Source organism: Passer montanus, unplaced genomic scaffold (assembly GCF_014805655.1).
Source record: "Passer montanus isolate IOZ18808 unplaced genomic scaffold, ASM1480565v1 scaffold53, whole genome shotgun sequence".
In the NCBI taxonomy this organism is placed as follows: Eukaryota; Metazoa; Chordata; class Aves; order Passeriformes; family Passeridae; genus Passer; species Passer montanus.
This window is the reverse complement of record NW_024370263.1, coordinates 5,571,109-5,590,192: the sequence shown is the minus strand read 5'-3', so window position 1 is coordinate 5,590,192 and position 19,084 is coordinate 5,571,109. Positions and strand designations below refer to the sequence as shown.

Genomic DNA, 19,084 nt, shown 5'->3' with positions numbered 1-19,084 from the left:
AGCATTTCAGGTGTTACAACTGTGGAAACAAAGCAAAAACTTTACCTAGGTGGTACATGCCAGAATCTGCAAAGCACCGTTTCCATTTGAATTTAAAGGAGCAAGTTAACAGACTGGGGAGATACAGGATAAACAAACATGTTGCACAATGTTCCACAAAACCTAACTTGAGAGTTTTGTTACTTCTTGAAAATTACTAACAAGCAACAAAACAGGCATGCAAAGCTCATTGTACAAGCTGTCATGCAAAGCATGGATGAGGCTGGAAATATCAGCTGGTCCTCACTAATTTCAGTGACATCATCATTTCCTGCACATGGAGAAACCACATGGGATTTGTTTTACTTCATGGGAGAAGAGTTAAAAAGAAATCCTCCAAAGCAGGCACAACTCTCTCCTGTGTACATAGATCCAGTTTTCCCAATATTTTCTGTGGATGTAACAGAGATACAACTCCTGCCTACAGCTCCTGCCTTGGGGCACCACTGCTGTGACACCCTCACACTGCTGCAAGCTGATCTTCCTGACAGGTCACAGAACACAGTGAGTGACTGTCCTCTGATGGGAGGAGCATTGCTACAACTTCCCTTACAAGCTGAAAAATTTTGGTTAAAAAAGGAAACAGAAAAGTGACTTCAAACCATTTACTTTTCTCCAAGAGGAACTGGCTCCTCAGTGCAGGCAGCTCTGAGCTCCTGCAGGGACTCTGAACTGCTCCACACTCCCCTGCACTGCTGGGGGATCAGGAGCAGAGCCCACCCACGTGGGAGGATGCTCAGGGGGCAGCTATCGAGCTCAAATGGCAAAGTTTCCATCTCTGTGGTACCTACAGTTAGTGAGAGCCACGATACCCAGACCATGAAACACAGGAAATCTCACCCACTCCAGAGAAACTCAACAATGAGAGCACAATCAATGCAATTCTTTCATTGTTCAGATTGTACTCGGGAATGGAAGCAGCAAGTGGAGAATCTGGGGTTTAGAAAAGCTGAGGCAGCTACCAAACAAGAACCAAAACTTGATTTGGTTTTGGTATATTTTCACAATGAGAGAATCAACAGAAGTGGAAACACAACAACTTGCAGACTGTGTGATCTTGCCTTCAAATACAAGTTACAGTCTTGTTAATAAAACCCAAAAGGACACTGGCATGGAAAGATTCCCTGGCCAGCCCCGAGCCAGCAAAGCACTCAAAGCTCCACAGCCACCCCGTGTCCCCCAGGGCTCCCCAGGCTCTGCCTCTCCCGTGCTTTGTCCCATGGATCAAAGGCACGTGCTGGTGTGGGAAAGGATGTGCCACCGTGCATGGGGTGCTGCTGACAGAGCAGAGCTGCAGATCCAGGGTCTGCTGGGAGGCAAACCCTGAGGACACGTGGGAATCACAGCTGGGAGCTGCTGCTCACCAGCCCTGCTGCACCCGCGCTGCCGTGCTGTGCCGCAGCTGGGGAAGGGCAGATGGAACCAGTGCCTCAGCCCATGCTAGGAGCTGTGATTCAGCCAGTGCTTCCACTTGGTCAGATCTTCAGGGAGAGATCAGGACCAAACAGATGCTTTTGGCACAAATATGGTGAGTTTGCCTTTTGTCGGGCTTGGCTTCAACCAGCACAACGCTGAGGTGGTTGAAAAGGCAAACGGGTTGTAAGGATAGAAATAAAATATTTACAGACTCAGTACAGGAGCCTCGAGTGCTAAAACACAAGGGGAGAGAAAGGAGAGAAGAAAAGAGGACAGAAAACAAGAGGGGAAGAAGGTCCCTGTGCTGGAGCTTTGGGTTGTCTTTCCCTGGACAGTCTCTCCAGGAGCTGCTCCCAAAAATGCTGGAGCTGGAGAAGCCACAGCCAAGGGAGGAGCTGCTCCTCGGTGTGGACCACAGGTCACCTCCAGGCAGGGGCCTGGCTGCTGCTGGGTGGGTGATGCTGGGAGCATCGTGTGGAATCACACCCAGGAATGGGAAATAACTGCACTGGGAGAGCCTGCAAGGAAAATCTTGTGGAAACTATTTATTTTATGTGGAAAAAAAAAGATTTAGTGAACTTAAACTCTCTTCCTGCCAATTCAAGTTCAAAACATCTGCTTACCAGCAGGGGGGAAATCAAAACAATAAAAATGACTTTTTCATTTAAATGCCATTTTAAAACTTTACTTTCATGAGAAGCTTAAACCATGTTCTGAGCAGTGTGTGGAAGTTATGGGAGAAAGGGGTTTGTTTTGATTTAGTATTAGAAAAAAAAATCACCCAGATTCTTCCCTTACTACAAAAATAAGAAATTCTAAGAATGAAGCAAATACCTTAAAGTGCTACTGGGTAAGCTTTAAAAATGCAAGATAACAAGAACCACATGTTAGAAACATGGAGTACAAATGCAAAATACTTTAAGGAAGAACAATATTTGCACCAAGGGCCTTTTCTGTTTTGGTAAAAAATATATAGACTATTTTTTATTTCATATATATATATATAGAGAGAGAGCTGAGTGTTTTACAAAACAAAAGCAAGACACCAAGGGACAAAGGCAGCCAAAATATGTACAACAACTTTACTAAAAAAAAAATAAAATTATTTATTGTAACGTGGATAGACTTTCTTGAGTCTTACCATTAAAGACACACAGATATAGCAAGGGAAGCAAGGGCAGGAAAGGGAAGAGAGAGGAATGAAATGAGTATCCATCAACAGCGAAGCTCAAAGACAGTCAGACAGCAACCCACACTGAACCCCAGAGCTGAGCACACAGAACCCCCCAGCATCCACCACCACCAGGCTCCTGGCACTCCCAGCTGCAGCATTTCCTCCAAGGGATGCCAAAGCAGAGGGACAGAACTCCTGGGGTGGAAGAAGGTGAGAAAACCACCCCATGGGATTTGACCTAATTGAAACACAAAGATGGCTCTTGTTCAGCAGCTCCAACTCTTAAGGCAAAAGGAGGAAATTATCATCTTCCCATCACCAAATTCTGTGGAATTTGGGAATTCAGAGACTTTTTTGATTATTTGTACTTAATTAGCTCTTTATTCAGCCAAACCATTTTCATTAGCACTGATGCCACGTGTTGACAAGTTCTGAGCCCCAGTGCCTGCAGTGTGCCTCAGCCAGGCTGCTCCTGTTGCTCATTTTCCTCTTCTATTGCAGTTTATTCAACACTGCTGAGCAATGTCATTAAGCCAGTCACAACCTGGGGCATCTCAGTGTAACCAACTGCAGGTAAAGCCATGGTGAAATTCACTGCACTGATTTAATTACTGTCTGAACTATTTCAGGCAGCTCACCCTGAGCAGAACAGGAGAAGGAAGATCAGAGCCACACCTTCCTCTGTAGAACTCACAAAGAGTTTGTCTTTGAAGATGTTCTCTGTGAAACAGAACTGCTGGAAAGTATTGAATGACTTGGTCCCCAGTCCCTCCTTCCTCTCAAGTGACTTCCAGGGGTTACACGACTGAGAACACATTTTCAAACATGCTCAGCACAGGCTGGTGATGCAGCTCCTGAGGCTCAGCTGACCCCACTGACACTCCCTGGGGAACACCCCACGTGCCTGCTGGCCTTTGGACAGCAGGAGATACAACAGCCCCTCCAAGAGAGTGCCAGGGAATGGGGAAGGGAACAGTGAGAACACTGAGGGGCCAAGGATGTGCAGAAACACCCAAAAGCCACTCACTGTTCTTTGTTGGGACCATTACAAACCCAGGAAATTTGGCAGGGCTTGGTTTGTTTTTCCTGGAACAGCTGAGGTGTCGTGGGGAGCTGTGCTGTTCTCTGAGGATTTATGTAAGTGCTGCTGGACAGCCCCACCTCCCTCGAGGCACAGGGGCCACTCAGCTTCCCCAGCACACCCTGCAGGCACTCAGGTTTGTGACCTGGCACCCTTCCCTGAGCAGCAGTTTACAAAGGGATGCCCCAGACACCCAGGACAAACCTCCTGTTTTAAAAGCAGTGCTGAATGAACTGCAATAACCCACAAGGAACTGAACAGCCCGAAAGCATGGGAGCAGCCAGTGCTCAGGAACTTTTCTTTCCTTTTCCTCTGATAACCCTCCTCAGCATCACTGTACTGTCCATTATTTTTCAGGAGCTCACCGGGTCAGATCTGTGCACACACATTTTATCAGACTGAGGGACAATCCAACATTCCAGAGCAGACTAAAACCAAACATTCAACTGGTCACTGCAAATAAGAATTACCACAACGTGGGAGGTGTGGAACTAAAGCAAACGTGGATGCTTCCATCTCTATTCCAAAGAGTGCAACACCTCAGCACTTTTAACCATGACACAACAGAAAAGAACAGCTCTTAGCAGTGTTTTTGTGTTCCATTTCTGTAGGACTGTGGGGTTAAACATCAGCAGGAACAACTTACCTCTTTTTCATCTCTAATAACTGGTTATTGAGTACTGATCTCTCCTCTTCCAGCTAAAACACAAGTACAGAGAGACCCCAGTTAATAAACTACTGATTCTTTCCCTAGTGTGATGTATCAGAGCATCACTATCACAAAATAAACGTGGGAGAGGCTGCAGAGCCCCCAGATCCTCAAAGCAGCAGATTTTCTACTGGCACAGCACAAACTGCTCAGTGACCAAACATCAGCCAGTGAGGGCCTGGAGGTGCTTTATGAGCATTTCCATGTCCTGTGCACACAGCAGAGGTGAGACCACTGGTAAAGGTACTTCCAGACCCACACACCCCCAAGAACCCTCTGTGAGCCTGGCCATTGCTTTGAGCCAGCCCTGGGGAGCTGCTGCCTTTGCTGTGCTGGATCTTTGTACCACTGACCCCTATTTGCTACTGCCCTGTGACTCAGAGATGAATTATTGATCCCAAAGCTGTTGGTCTGGTGTTTGTTACCACATCCTGAACCTGCAACTCGGTGAGGCCACTCTCAAGCCCTTAAAACCTGCAGAGCCTTCAGCTGAAATTGTTGTTGGTTTTTGGGTCTAAACTGGGCTGGGAAATGCAAAGCAACAGAACTGCAAAGGCCCAACACAGAAGCACTGGGGCAAAAGATCTTCTGGAAAGGTTAAGAAAACAAGTATTTTTCAGGCAAATTAATTATTTTTCACCATCTCCTCCTTCATTCTTATTCAAAGCCAGCAGTTACTGCTCTGAGAACTGTCTGTACCAGAACTCCCTGAGCAGAGGCTCCAGTGGGATTTCACAAGCTTCCAGGGTTCACCCACAAGGTCAGGAGCACACACATTTATCAGGGCAGCCTCAGAGCCCTGACAGCAGCTCCTGTCCCTGACACAGGGAGTTCTTTCAGCACTTTGCAGATCCTGAGGTTCAGCACAGAAGGTGTTAAAGTTTCCTGGAGCAGGCAGGGTGTCTGCCAGCCCCCAGCTCTCAGCTAAATGCAGCTCACTGGGAGCAGCCATCTCCTCCACATTTCCTGACAAGTTGCCTTCTCCTTCCTGTGCTGCAGAGCTGTTAAAGCCTCCAGCTCTGGGATTAACCAGGATTGTTTCACTGGGCTTAACCACACAACTTTATTGACACAAAATATAGATACTAGAAGGGTGTAGAGAGACTTCTATAAATAATTCTTGAAGCAAATCAAGATGTGCCTCTCAAGGCAAGTGAGCACTGTGGCAGAGCAGAGCACCAAGGCTCTCTGGGGGTAAGGCCAAGCTTTTCCTGCAGGTCAAACCCAGCCCCACCAGCAGCACCAGAGCAGCCCCTGACTCCCAGTTCCTGTCTGTTCCCTGCCCAGAGGCAGCCTGTGTGAACTCCTGACATCTGTACAGACTGCTGACAGAAAGGGGGAAACATGACAAGTCTGAGAAATGGGACTCCCAGGGAATTGCAGCTTTGGCTGCTTCTCCAGACCCTCCTTCTGACCCCCGGGTTCCAGGCCCTCTCCTCCTGCACATCTCCTGAGTGAGGGGACTCATCTCCTGCCCATCACACTTCCCAGCTGGTTTTTGGGATTCCTGGTCCTCTGCCAGCACTGGCATTTCTCTACAGTCACACTCAGCACCCTCAAGCAGACCTTGCACACTGTTAATAAAAGATGGGCCAGCTGAGCTGCTGGGTATTTCTACACCTTCTCCTATGAACTGCAAATGCCTGAGCAGGTCTGAGGCTCCCAAAATGCCACAACAAATAATTTGAGGCTAGGAAAGTCCCCCGAGCTCAGTATCTATCTGAATGTGACTCTTTAACTAATTACAATCAGCTAATTATTAATGGATCAATACAGAAAAGCTCCCTCAGCATCTTTGGCATGAAACACTTTAACCTTTAGATGCCCAGATAAATCATTCATGGCACAGGATTCATTAAATTTGCAAAGTGTGTCACAAGCAGCCACAGATTGTCTAACCCAGTTGACAACACACTTGTTAGAATTTATGTGGTTACCACAGCAACTGCTCAAAATTCCCAATCCCGTGTTTGCCCTTCCTGATGCATTTCACAGGTACCTGCACAGACCCTCTGCAGCCTGAGCTCTGCTGTGCTCTGCTTTCCTCCTCTCTGCCCAGATTTTCTGGGAGCTCCTGGGCAATCCTGCTGTGAGAAACCCTTCAGTGCCACCAGGGACACTGCTCCAAAACCTGCTGCAGGAATCTTCGTGGTGACATTTTCCCTGAACCCAGGGAGCCCAAAGCCTGTGGCCATTGGGGTGACATGGTGTGACAGCAGGAGGGAGGGGTTGGGATACCTGGGACACCAAAGGCCTCTCCCAGGCTTTTGGGAGGCTGAGGTGCTCAGCAGATCTCACAGCCCAAATACAACATTTGGGAACTGCACCCGGCAGCATTCCCACATCCCCGAGATTCAGATCCCGCTTTCCAGGAGGGGACACAACACAAAGGGCTGAAGAAGGCAAACAGGCTGTGCACCCAAGCTCCAGCAGATCCTCCAGATCCCTGCTCTTGGAGCCATCTCCTCACGGGCAGGACAGGCTGAGCTGCCCCAACTCCAGGTTGTGAGGTGATGGATTCATCCCTGTGCTTCCCCACTGCAGCTGCCTGTCCTGGCAGGGAGAGGGATCCCTGCTGACAGATCCACAGCCAGCAGGATGCACACAGCAGGAATCCTTCCCGAGGTCAGCTGCAAACAAGGGAGGCCACAGAGCAAGGGCAGCCCAAGGCTCGGGGTCCCCTCCCTCGGGGCCACTCCGGGTGACAAAATGCAGGAAGATTTGAGCAATGCTGCTCAAGCCTTCTGAAGTTACAACTCTCCCTGAAAATAACAGGTTGCCTCAAGGACTCTGAAATAATTTAGGAAAGCCTGTGGGAGTGGGGAGCAGCTCCCACTGGCTGTTTGGGATGTGCCCTCCCCACTCTCTCCTCAGATGGGGAATGAGTCAGTGCTGAGCCCACACGTCTGGGACTCTGCTCCTCACCTCCAAAGGCTCTTGAGGACCAGGGAGCCTGAGCATCACTCCTGCCAGCAGCTGAAAGGGCTTACAAACTAGCCAGGGCTGTAGTCACCCATCCTCAGGACTTCCAAGCAGGACTCTTGGGGAAAAATCAGCCTCTTGGCTTTAAAAATATTGAGTCTGTTGCAGGGTGGAAGAGTGTGTGCCCTGTCACAGGGAACAGGATCCCCTCCCTGCACAGGAGCTCTCTCAGAAAGGCAGGACACAAACCTCAGTCTCCCCCACTCCTGCTTCTGGATCTTTTAGATAAAATCTTCCAAAGATTCCTTCACAGCGTGCCTGTCACTGGAGCTGCTTCACAAGAACTAAACCCTCCACATTAGGGGCTGTAAATCTGTTTTATCTTTTGGCAAGTACCAGTGACACAAGCTGAGTAACTTGCTCGTATTTTAGGATTCCAACAACGTGTTCAGATATAATAGTAAAAAATTAAAAAAATTAAGTAGCGTCAGAAAAAAACCTTGCAGGGTTCTGTTCCCTGGGACCCACTGCCTGGCTGCAGCACAGTGTGAAGTTGGAGCAGAAACAAGTCCAACCAAGTGGTTTTACACAGCATTCTGAAATGCATCCTAAATCCTCTTTGTTTCCAGTGGGGAGAGCAGGAACAAGAATTAAAAATCTACATTTCCTTAGTACTGATGGATGGACATTTCCACAGTTGTGTAACAAAATCACTCCCGACAGAAATAGCAACTCTCTGTTAATACACTTGGCTAAAGCACGTTTCATTTCTGCTCATTCCCAAGCCTTCCCGAGTACCCTTCCCGGGTTACGTAACCTTCTGTCAGCCTGCACTTCCAAGCTCCCCGTGCAGGTGGCTTCCAAATTCACTCCCAGCACCTCTCCTCCTCTCCAGCAGGGTCCCCGCGGCCCGGCCGAGCCTCCACCCGCCCGCTCTGCTCTACCTTGTGGTGCTGGCTGGACACCTCGTCCCTGCTCCTGCCCAGCTCCTCGGCCAGTTTCACGTTCTCCTCCTGCAGAGCCTCGAGCTGCTGGGACTTGTGAGCCGCTGCCAGCTTGAGCGCCTCGCTGCGAGCACACAGAGAGCATCGTTACCATAGGAACGGCAGAGGCGAGGGAAAACCGGGGGAGAGGCGGCTTCACAGCTCGGAAAATGCATCGGGGTCACGCGGATGGGACCGGTGGCAGCGGCGGTGGCACCGGGACACGGCACGGGCTGCACGGGGCTCGGAGCTCCCACGGACCGGGCAGGGCTGCCCGGCTCTGCAGCCCGGGCTGCTCAGCAGGGCAACTCTGCAGCCACGGGTAAAACAGAATTGCTTCAAAGCATCAAAAAAGAAAGAAAACTCGGAAAGAAAGGCAACCGAAAAAAACCAAACAGCTTTGAGCTCCACTTATTTAACTACTCCAGATCAGGTCTGACATCCAAAGTACAGGATCACAGGAAGAAAAACCTCATCTACTCCAATATTCTAATAGACACAAAACCAAAGCTGAAAAAAAGGCTTTGCAGTTTTCATCACCCTGTGTTGCTACTAATGAGTATAGTTCCCTTAAAATACATTTATTTGCAACAAATTTTTTTAAAAAAATTAGCATTCTGGCTGTAACATGAGTGACTAACAGAAAAATCTTTAAGATTTGACATCTTTCAAAAAGCACAAAATATACCCTTAATTCCACTGGATAGTAATTTTTATTACTCCTTTGTTTTTTTAAAAAAGGACATGCAGTACTCCTGTGTGCCAATACTACAAACCTAAACCCTGACTGGAATATTAAAAATACTTTTATAACTGTGGGAAGTAGAAGAACCCTTACGTCAGAAACTTATTCAAGCACTTCAAAACACAAGGATCTGTTGTCTCTTACTGGGTACATTTAGACAAAAGTCTGATTTTAGTTCAGCATCTCATGGGACTCTGATTTTTCAACCATTCTTTCTACCTGGTCTCACCTTGGCAAATCCCACCCTGATCCCCCTGGACTGGAGCAAGCTGCTCCCACCTCTAACAGTGACTCCACACCTATTTCTAACCCTGCTTCCTTGCTGAGGTGCAGCACTCTCCCCTCCTCCTCTTTCTTCTGGCATCAAGGCACAGATTATTTAGGGTGTTAAAAACCCCACACCCAATACTGGGGTCACTGAAATGCTCCTGCAAGGGATTCCCAAGGGATGGCTCTGGGAGCAGCCAGGCACTGCAGCTTTCCCTCAGCCCAGGCTCCTCCAAAGGACCCCCTGTCCCTGTCACATTCCCTGCCCCAAAGGACCCCCTGTCCCTGTCACATTCCCTGCTCCAGAGGACCCCCTGTCCCTGTCACCGCCCCTGCCCCCAAGGACCCCCTGCCCCTGTCACAGCCCCTGCTCCAGAGGACCCCCTGTCCCTGTCACAGCCCCTGCTCCAAAGGAACCCCTGTCCCTGTCACATTCCCTGCTCCAGAGGACCCCCTGTCCCTGTCACAGCCCCTGCCCCAAAGGACCCCCTGTCCCTGTCACATTCCCTGCTCCAGAGGACCCCCTGTCCCTGTCACAGCCCCTGCTCCAAAGGACCCCCTGTCCCTGTCACATTCCCTGCCCCAAAGGACCCCCTGTCCCTGTCACATTCCCTGCTCCAGAGGACCCCCTGTCCCTGTCACAGCCCCTGCCCCAAAGGACCCCCTGTCCCTGTCACATTCCCTGCCCCAAAGGACCCCCTGTCCCTGTCACATTCCCTCTGCTCCTCACCTGCCCCAGCTCCCCCTGAGCTGAGCTCTGCCCACACCCTGCTGCTCAGCAATCCCTGCCACCAAGCTAATTCCTGCTGTAATTAAAACAGGCCGACACACAAAACAATTAGCAAAGATCAATTAAAAACTAGGCAAGCTTCCCTTTGTCCCCAAGGTCTCAGCTCTGATGATCAGAGGCACATTCAATCTAAGAAATAACAGAACTGACCCCTCAGAGTGCTCAGGGTCCTGACAACACCTGGTGGTGCTGGAGATTTTCAAGGCAGCATCTCCCATAAATAATTCCTGCCTGGCAAATGACAGCCCAATATCTGCTGCCCTTCCACAACATCAGAGTCTCCCCTGCTGTCCCAGCATTTACTGTGTCATTTCCCACCAGCACTCGGGCAGGAATTGCTCCTGGAAAGAAATCCTGCCTTCCTCAAAGGGGTCTGTGCAAGGCCCCAGGTCCTCCAAAGTCAGAGCCAGACACTGAATTCTGTGACTGGTGGCCCCTGTGCCCTGGTGTCACCAAAGAGCTGTCACAAAATGACAAATGGAACTACAATAATAATAATAATTAGTCAAAGCTGCTCTTCAGCTGTCAGCGAGATTCCAGCTCTCTCTCCAGGAGCCAAGAAACTCCTCTGGGAGCACAGGTGGAAGGTGGTTTGTGATTTAATGCACCACACCTCAGAGCTGGGGATGTGCAGCCCTGCAGGGCAGCAAGACCTGGGATCTTCATTCCCTGGGGCACAGCAGCAGCGTTGCTGCAATGAGATTCCACAGGGCAAATTTCATGATTTCAAATGCTTTCAGTTCATTTGTTTGTGTGGTGTTACACATTGTGAGCCTGCAGTATGTCAAATGCTGGTTTTCAATGAAGCAGCTCAAATAAAGAACAATTAACTCGAGTTTTATATCCCATATATAGGATTGGATTTACACCATTTAGGAAATAAATACACAGTGGGGCCACAGAAATAAACTTCACAGAGCCATCAATGAAAAACAGAAACAGAGTCAAGTTTCTATGAATGAAGCCACTCAAAACTCCAAGTGTACTTGTAACCAAATCAGAATTCTCTTCTAATAAAGATTTTAATATTATCTCATGCCCTTGGGTAGCAGAACTCTCCAACAAACAAATTATTTCACACTGTTCTCCGAGGATTTGCTTTCATTCCCTTCAGCAATTTAGTAGCAACATTCTCATGTCAAGTTTTGCATATGCCAAACAATTTTGACCCAATATCTGCTTTATAAGTCAGGATACCAGAAAGTTGCTGAAAGACAATTAAAAAAAACCCAAAAGGTAAATGTATCCACAAAACTGAACAGATTTAACAGTGAAATACTTACAATTCTTTTTTAAGTTCTTCCACTTTCTTGTTCTCCAGATTTAGAAGCTCTTTTGATTTATTAAGTTCCTCTTCGTTTTTCAGGTTGTTTTGTTTAAGCATGTCCAACTTAAAGAGGAAAAAAACCCTCATTACAGCAAGGAAACCACACAGTTCTCAGGAAACAGCCCTCACCAAATGGGGGCTTGAGCTCTTCCATTTTCTGTCTTTAGCCTCCACATTAACCCAGCCTGTCTGGACTGATGTGTTTGTCCAACAACAGAGGTTATGAGACCTTCTGCACTCAAACAGAGCAGCACAAAGAATTCCAAGCCCACTGGAGAGCAGTTTCCAGGAAGGTGGTGTCAACACCCCAAGGTAAAGCCCAAAGACCTCCATCAACTGCTGCAGCACTCACAGCACTTTTTGTTTTTTAAATGCAGAGCTTGTTGCTAAAACCAGCTGTCCCTCGATCTTTATTCCTCTAAGATAACTCAAGAATTCTGCTTTTCCATACCTTATTTTCTGAGAGTCAGGAGGGCTGAATGCTGTGCCTGCACCCCAGGGAATGAATTCCTTGCAGAGCTGTTGCTGCATGGGACAAACCCATGGGCATGGATCTCCTGAGCTCGTGTCCCCCACAGAAACACCAGCAGCTCGTGGAGCTGATTTGTTTTCATGCACCAGAATGTATTTATTACATAACAGATAAGCTGCAGCCATTCTCATGGCACTGCAGGACTCTGGATTTTTTTAATCCAGGAAGGGAACCCTCCCACATGAACGTCACCAGCTCTAGTTCCCACATGGAATCACCCTGGTCCAGCAGCCAGGGCAGCCCAGCTGCTCACTGCCAGAGCTCTGGCACTGCAGAGCATCCAAGGGTGAGAGCATCCTCCTCTTCCTCAGGCCCTGGAGCAGCACAGAGTGGTGGGAAGCCACAGACAGGACACAGATCCCAACGGGAACTGCTGCACCTTGGACTGACACCACGTGCAAAATACAAAATAACCAGAAAACCATGTGCACTTGCCATCACTCTGTGCTCATCCAGTGATTTTTCACAGTGGGAAAATGACAGAATCCTCTCCTGCCTATTTCAATTCTCTATAATTCAAAGTTGCTCTCACAAACCAGGCAAAACTTTTCACAGAAAAGCATTTAATGTGATTACTTCATTTTGCAGCTTCTGGTTTGTCTGTCTCGAGTTCTCCAAAGAGGCCAAAGTTTCAATCTTCTCTTTGTGAATGGCATCCTTCTCCTTGGTCACCTGCTCCACTGCCTGGAAAACATCTTCTGCCAGTTTGGCCACCTGGATATAAAGGGAGGTGGGGAAAAAACCAGTTATTCCCAACAGGAACTGTGACAGCAAAAGATCAATACTTTATGCACAGCTCCGTGGTTTGTCAGCTGCTTCCCAGGTAAGTAAGGACTTAAACCAGGAATTTATTTGCATTTTGGAGCTGCATAAAGTATAAAATGAACTGAAGATTCAATTCCATGCAGAAACAGATTATAACCCCATGCTCAGGTCACCACTGAGGAATTTTAATTCCTGGATTTCTCATTACCACCACTGTGATTGCTCTCAGATTCTCACCTCTTTAGGCAGTAGTAATTCAACAGATATTCACTTCCAACAGCCTGGTGTATTTTCAGAAATATGGAATTACAAACCCTCAAATATTTGGAAAATAATGGAATTAGAGATAAAGCCAATTATTGTATTATTTCAGTGTTGTTCATTATGGCCTCATAAAGGAAATACTTCACAATGATATTAAAATACTTAGGCAGGTGCCATCTATAGGCTCTCCTGATTCCAATTTGCATTCAATGTGATTTTCTGGGCTTCAAGCCACACAAACTGAAAATCAAAGTATTTTATAAAGAATTTGTTGGTGGTGAATACAAAACACTTCTGTGAATAAAAAGAACACCAGAATTGTCAAAATTTTCCCTTTCTCTCACACTGCTTTTATCAAATTACATTTACAGAAGCAGCACATTCTTTCATATTTTTGGAGTAATTCAGATTGGTAGTTTGCTGTAATTGCACATAAAATTACACAAAGATCCAATTAAAAACCTTATCTATTACTACTTTAAATTTTATGCTGCAGAGTCCTTCACCAGAAGGAGCTGCTCAATGTCTCCTCCCAGATTCAGGGAACACAACTTCCTTTTATTCACAGTTTATGTTGTTTCCTTGCAACATTCAGCAACAACAGAGGCTTTGTAATTAAAAATATTTTTTTTTAAAATGACTTTTAGACTCAGAGCTGCAAGTTGCAACAAACCCCCAAGTACCACACTGAGAGAGCCCAAACTGCAGTGTGTTATGAAGTGCTGAGTGTGCAGTGAAGTGCAGAGAGGACACCAGGGGTTAGTGCTCAGGATTAGTAGAACCAGTCTCAGACTTGACTTTTAACTATGAATTTCAATACCTCTGGTTTCTGTACTACTGCTTGGGCCTGGAGAGTCTCAAGTTCTTTTACTTTCAAAATCAGATTGTTCATTTGCTCCTGCAGCATCTGATTTTGGCCCTGAGACTCCAACAATTTGCCTGAGAGGTCACTGTTAGTTTGTTCTAAAAGTTTAACCTCCTCACACCGTCTGCAATAATCCTGGAAGAATATCCCCTTCTCCTTCACTAGTCCCTCCTGACTCCTGAGCAGGTTTTTCTGCTCGTTCCTCAGGCTGTCCAGGTCCTGAAGGTACTCAATTCCCTCCTTCTCCATCAGCTCCATCTCGTGCTCAAGCACATCCATCTTCCTGGCGATGCCGCTGTGCAAGCCCCGGAACTCTGCTGCTGTTTTGGACAAGGAAGCAAAGTCACTCTTCAGCCTCTTCATGTTGGCAGTGACATGCTCTTTCTCTGCACAGATGACTTGTTCCTCTCTCATTAGTTCCACCAGTTTCATTTCACATTTTTCTTTCTCCTCATTGAAAAGTGTTTTCTCAGCCAGGATTTTATTTTTCGCTCTCAGCTCTTCTAGCTCCTTCTCCAAGCAGCAGATGTTCCTTTGAAGTTCTGTACGTCCCAACAGAAATGATTTCTTGTCCAGTTTTTGAGCTTCCTTTTCCAAGGTTAAGGACTCTTTCATAAGAGCAACCTCTCTGTTTAATTTCTGACACTCCTCCTGCAGCTCATCCCTCTCCCTGGTCAGCATTTCCCTGGCAAAGGAGCAGGTGTCCAAGGACGATGACAGGAGCTGCTCGGTGTGTGACGCAGCAGCCAGCTCACCTTCTAATGCTCTTTTGGCATCCTGGGCCTCCTTCAGAAGACTGGAAAGGTCACATTTGCTGGCCATTAACTCCTGATTTTCTACAGTCTTCTTACCGAGTTCTCCCTTCAGGGCCTCAATGGAATCTCGGAGTGTGGCATTCTCTTCAGCCAGAGCATTCCTGGACGAGAGGTCCAGCTCACGTTCTCTCTTCAGATCAGAAACTGCCTTTGCACAAGACTTGGTTTCATCAAGAAGCTCCAAGTATTTTGTCTCCAATTCCTTCCTCTCTTGGAGAAGACCTTCATAGTGCTTTTCAAACTGCAACAACTTCTGAAGGACAGATTCCTTCTCCAAGGTCAGCTTGTTCATTTTCTCAGTGGAGATTCTCTCACAAAGCTCAGCATGTGCTGAGGCCTTCACAAGCTTCTCAGCAGTTGCCTTATTTTCATTGAGAAGTTGCTCCCTTTCAGCCAAAAGCCTTTGTTCTGATGAGGAAAGAGCCTCTTTCTCTTGATGTAACTGATTACATTCTGAAGTGAGTGTGTCTCTTGAGGCTTTCATTTCCTCAAGGAGACCAGTGAGGTTCTCAAGGGAATTCTGCAGCTCCTCGGTGTCTTTCATGGCTTTGGTGAGCTGGGTTTGCAGCTCCTCTTCTCTCACTTTTAGCACTTGGTTTTCACTGACTGCCTTGTCTAAACTCACTTGCAGCTTCTCTGTGCCTTTGAGGAGCATCTCCTTCTCCTCCTGCCAGCCCAGTGAGACCCTGCCCAGCTCCTCTTCCAGGGTTTTGTGTCTGTCTTGAAGAGCCAAGAGCTCCCCTAGGGCTGAAACTCTCTCTGCAGCCAGAGCTGACACTTGTTGCTGGAGCTCCCTTTGGTCTCTGGCCAGGGCCTCACAAGAACTTCCCAGCTTCTGGATAACATCATCTTTGTCTTTTAGAGCTGCATCTTTCTCTTCCAAAAGTCTCTTCTGATAACTCTTCAGCTCTTCCCATTCTTTGACATGTTTCTGACACGCCACATCCATGGCATCTTTGCTGGCCTGAAGCTCCTCCAGCTTTTGGAACAAGGTTAACTCCAAGGACTGGAGAGCCTCATTTTCCTGAGCTGCCTTCAGCAGCTTTGCCTGCACTGCCTCGAGTTCAGAGAGTAATTTGCTTTTCTCAGAAACCAGTGCTCCCTTTTCTGTGCTCTCCTGCTGGCTTTTGGCCTCAGCTTCTTCCTTCTGCTTCAGGATTCTTTTATTTTCTGCCTTCAGTTCTTCTTGGTCTTGTTGTATTAACGAAATCTTTAATTCCAATTCTTTAAGTTTTGATAACAAGGAACCTCTCTCTAATTTTAAAGTATTCCCCTCCTGTGCCAAAGTCTCTTTTTCTGATATCAAAGCCCTCATCTTGTCTGACAATTGTTCGATTTCTTTTCTGGATGAGGCTAACTCAGAGCTTAAGGACTAAAGAAATAAAGTTGGGGAGAAGGGAAAACAAAAATCAAGTCAAGCAGACGAATGGGAAATGTGCTTTAAGGGCAAATAGAGCAACTGTAATTTAATTTTAAAAGTGTATACACTGACACACAGTGCCTGTTTGAACTCTGTTACAGACACCCCTGTTACATTACAGAACATGTATCATCCACGAGAAGTTTTTAGTGGCTAAATAATATTTTAAAACCCATGGTTTAAAGGTTCCTCTATCCAAAATTTCATTTTTAAAAGTACTCTCAGTAAACTGACTGACTGTAAATTATTCAAAAGAAGAGCCACAAAATGATTTCATGAGACTTTAAGTGAATTAAAATGCAAGGAGTTCTATTAGAAACTGACTTCCAATTCTCAGTTTCACCTCCTCAAGATTTTCTCAAAAATATGTTGTCATTATCCCTTTAATTCAAAACACCACATCAGTGCTGTCAATATTGTGTGTCAATTTATACACAAAATAATTTGCTAAATCATACAGCAAAGATTATAGCAAATGATTGCTGAGGGATAAAAGCAAGCAGTAAAGTCAAAGAAACAGGAGGAAAAAATAAAATTGCTAAAGTCAAGCTACACATTGAATAGCTGCAGATCATACTACAAAATAAAAGGTGTGCAGCACTTCTAAATGAAGTAGTTCACAATGCAGCTTAAAATTGAAGCATATAAAAAACCAGGGAATGACATCTGGCTCCAACTGGCTGTGCTGAGCCAGATCTATGAACATAAAATGTTAACTGATCTCCAAGAACTGTATCTCATCAACTCCTGTGTAACTGAGAGAAGAACTAACAACCAGCTTGTCCTGTGGGCTTCTCCTCCCTAACCCATATCCACATACCCTGTGAAAGTTCAAAACAGAAAAGCTACAAAAATCTGGCTATGAAAGGTTGAGGCAGAGAGAAAACAAGTCAGTGACAGAGAAAATTTAAACTTTAAGTCACTTGCAGAGTGACAAAAGCCACTTACTCTGGCCTGCTCTGCTTGCTTCTGCAGCTCCTCAGCCTGTGCCTCCAGCTCGCTGTTTTTCCTCTGGGCACTTTTCAGTGCCTCCTCTGCATCCAGCAGGTTCTGCTTGAACCCTTGGATATCTGCATCGTGTTTAGCCACCAGCTCGGACATTTCCTTCTCATGCTTTGCCTGGAGATCTTTGTACTGATGTTGGCTGCTCTCAATCTGCTTTTTCTGGTGGAAGGTAAGACAGTAAAACAGAGTTCAAGCAGCAGGGGGACCATTTTTCTGCACAGTTTTAGTGCTTTTAAAATTGTTCTTACCATGTCTGTTAAATGATCCTGCAGAGTTTTCAGTTCTGCTTGATGAATCTTGAGAGTTTCCTGCTGACTCTGCTCAGCTTTCTGTGTTGTCTGCTCCACGTTTTCCTCAAGCTGAGCAGCCTTTTCATTTGCTTTTGTAAGCTCGAGCTGTATTTGCTCCAACTGCCTGGAAAGACCAAAGGAAAGAACATCACTTTTTGTTGACAGCACCACAAGCACAGAGATGAAAGAGCCAAGATTGTGCTGAAGTTTTATATTCTGACCAAGAGTTTAGAAAGAGATTTCATTGTTTAACAGATAGATTTCTGCTAGACAGGGAAGATCAAGATATATTGCCCCCTGTATTGTACATACAATTTTTATTTGGGAAAAACCCCCCATGTTTTCTCTCACAAAAATGTGACCCATATATTATTTATTTAGATATAGTTTATATATCTAGATAAACTGAGTTTATTAGGTAATTAAATAATCATGAAGCACAATCACTAACCAGTCTGGATTATTCAAGAGGTCATTTACTGTGAGCAATGAGAAGCATGTTATGTAAGAATTTTGGAATTATCAGTGTTGGATGCTCTTCAAATCACTCCTAGGAGACTGTTTTGATTGATTTAGTTTGCTAGAATAAGCTCACTTGTCATATCAATGTGACACCCAGGAGCATCTTGTTCAGATATTTACAGAAAAATAAAATGAGAAGCTGGGAGTGTGGGAGTGGAGATCTGATGTGACAATGCTGTGACAGTGATGAAATACCTTTCTTTTAACCTCAGCTCATCGTTCATTCTTGTGAGCTGGGCAGAGCTGTCTCCTGATGACTTCATGATCTCTGCAATGTCATTTTCAAGTTTGGCTTTTGCTTCCATCAGCTGCTGCTCCCTCTCTTCTCTCTCCCTCAGCTTCCTCTCCATCTCTGAGCAAAACAAAGGTGGTTAAGCTGTAAATTCTAGAGGAAGGGTATGCCAAGAACAGCTACAGAACTGTAAAGAACTAGAACCAGCAAAACTGATGCTCCAGACCTCAGAGATCAAGCCTTTAAAATGAAAAATGATGATTGATTGAAGTGGTAACTGCAGCAGAAGGTTAAGGACTCTTCAGCAAAGAGCAGCTGGTCATGAGCCCTTTGATTCAGAAGTGATTCACTTCAGGCCATGAGATGTTGGTACAAGTTCTGCTGTCTCAGAGGGGAAGGAAGCAAAGGAGGGAGAGTCCTGCAGGTGAAAGCACTCATCAGCTGTTCAGCAGAGCAGCAGAAAATGAACAAGAAGGCAACACAGAGCTCCAGTGAGAAAATGCCCCAGGGCAGGGCAGGCACTGCCAGGGGCAAGGGCAGCCTTGGGATCACTTCTGTGGCACCACCAGGCAAGGTTTGCTCCAGGGCACAAATCCTCTGCACTGGTTTTACAGAGATGTAGAGAGATGAAAAGCACAGCAAAGCCTCCTACAGGAGCCAGGCCAGAGCACAAGGCTGATGCACTTCCAGAACATTCCATTTCATCCCTTCCTTACCAGTCAAACTAGACTTGAGCTGCTCCAGTTCTGAAGACATGAGTGCAAACTGCTCTTCTTTTTGGTTCAACTTCTTCACCGTTTCTAGGCAAGTAAAATTTGGAAAACAAAGTTAGAAACTACTTAAATGCAGACAATTCTACCTACTTGCAAAGGTATGTTACCCTTCAGAGAGGCTACAGATTATCCTGTCATTTCCACAGCC

At 46.3% G+C, this 19,084-nt stretch overlaps 1 protein-coding gene across 14 annotated transcripts in view; it reads right to left on the bottom strand.

Annotated features, from left to right (window-relative positions):
- Positions 1–19,084, bottom strand: part of CLIP1 (CAP-Gly domain containing linker protein 1) — a 62,231-nt gene that overhangs the window by 3,335 nt on the left and 39,812 nt on the right. For 8 of the 14 annotated variants that reach the window (XM_039724560.1, XM_039724567.1, XM_039724566.1 and 5 more), the window contains 10 exons: positions 18,880–18,963; positions 18,127–18,283; positions 17,368–17,533; positions 17,063–17,278; positions 13,835–16,066; positions 12,562–12,699; positions 11,410–11,516; positions 8,286–8,409; positions 4,357–4,409; positions 2,290–2,310 (listed from right to left, as the gene is read on the bottom strand). In XM_039724560.1, coding sequence (XP_039580494.1) covers positions 2,290–2,310; positions 4,357–4,409; positions 8,286–8,409; positions 11,410–11,516; positions 12,562–12,699; positions 13,835–16,066; positions 17,063–17,278; positions 17,368–17,533; positions 18,127–18,283; positions 18,880–18,963 — 3,298 coding nt within the window. The remainder of the gene's footprint in view (positions 1–2,289; positions 2,311–4,356; positions 4,410–8,285; positions 8,410–11,409; positions 11,517–12,561; positions 12,700–13,834; positions 16,067–17,062; positions 17,279–17,367; positions 17,534–18,126; positions 18,284–18,879; positions 18,964–19,084) is intronic. The other 6 variants (XM_039724570.1, XM_039724571.1, XM_039724572.1 and 3 more) reach the window with 3 other exon arrangements.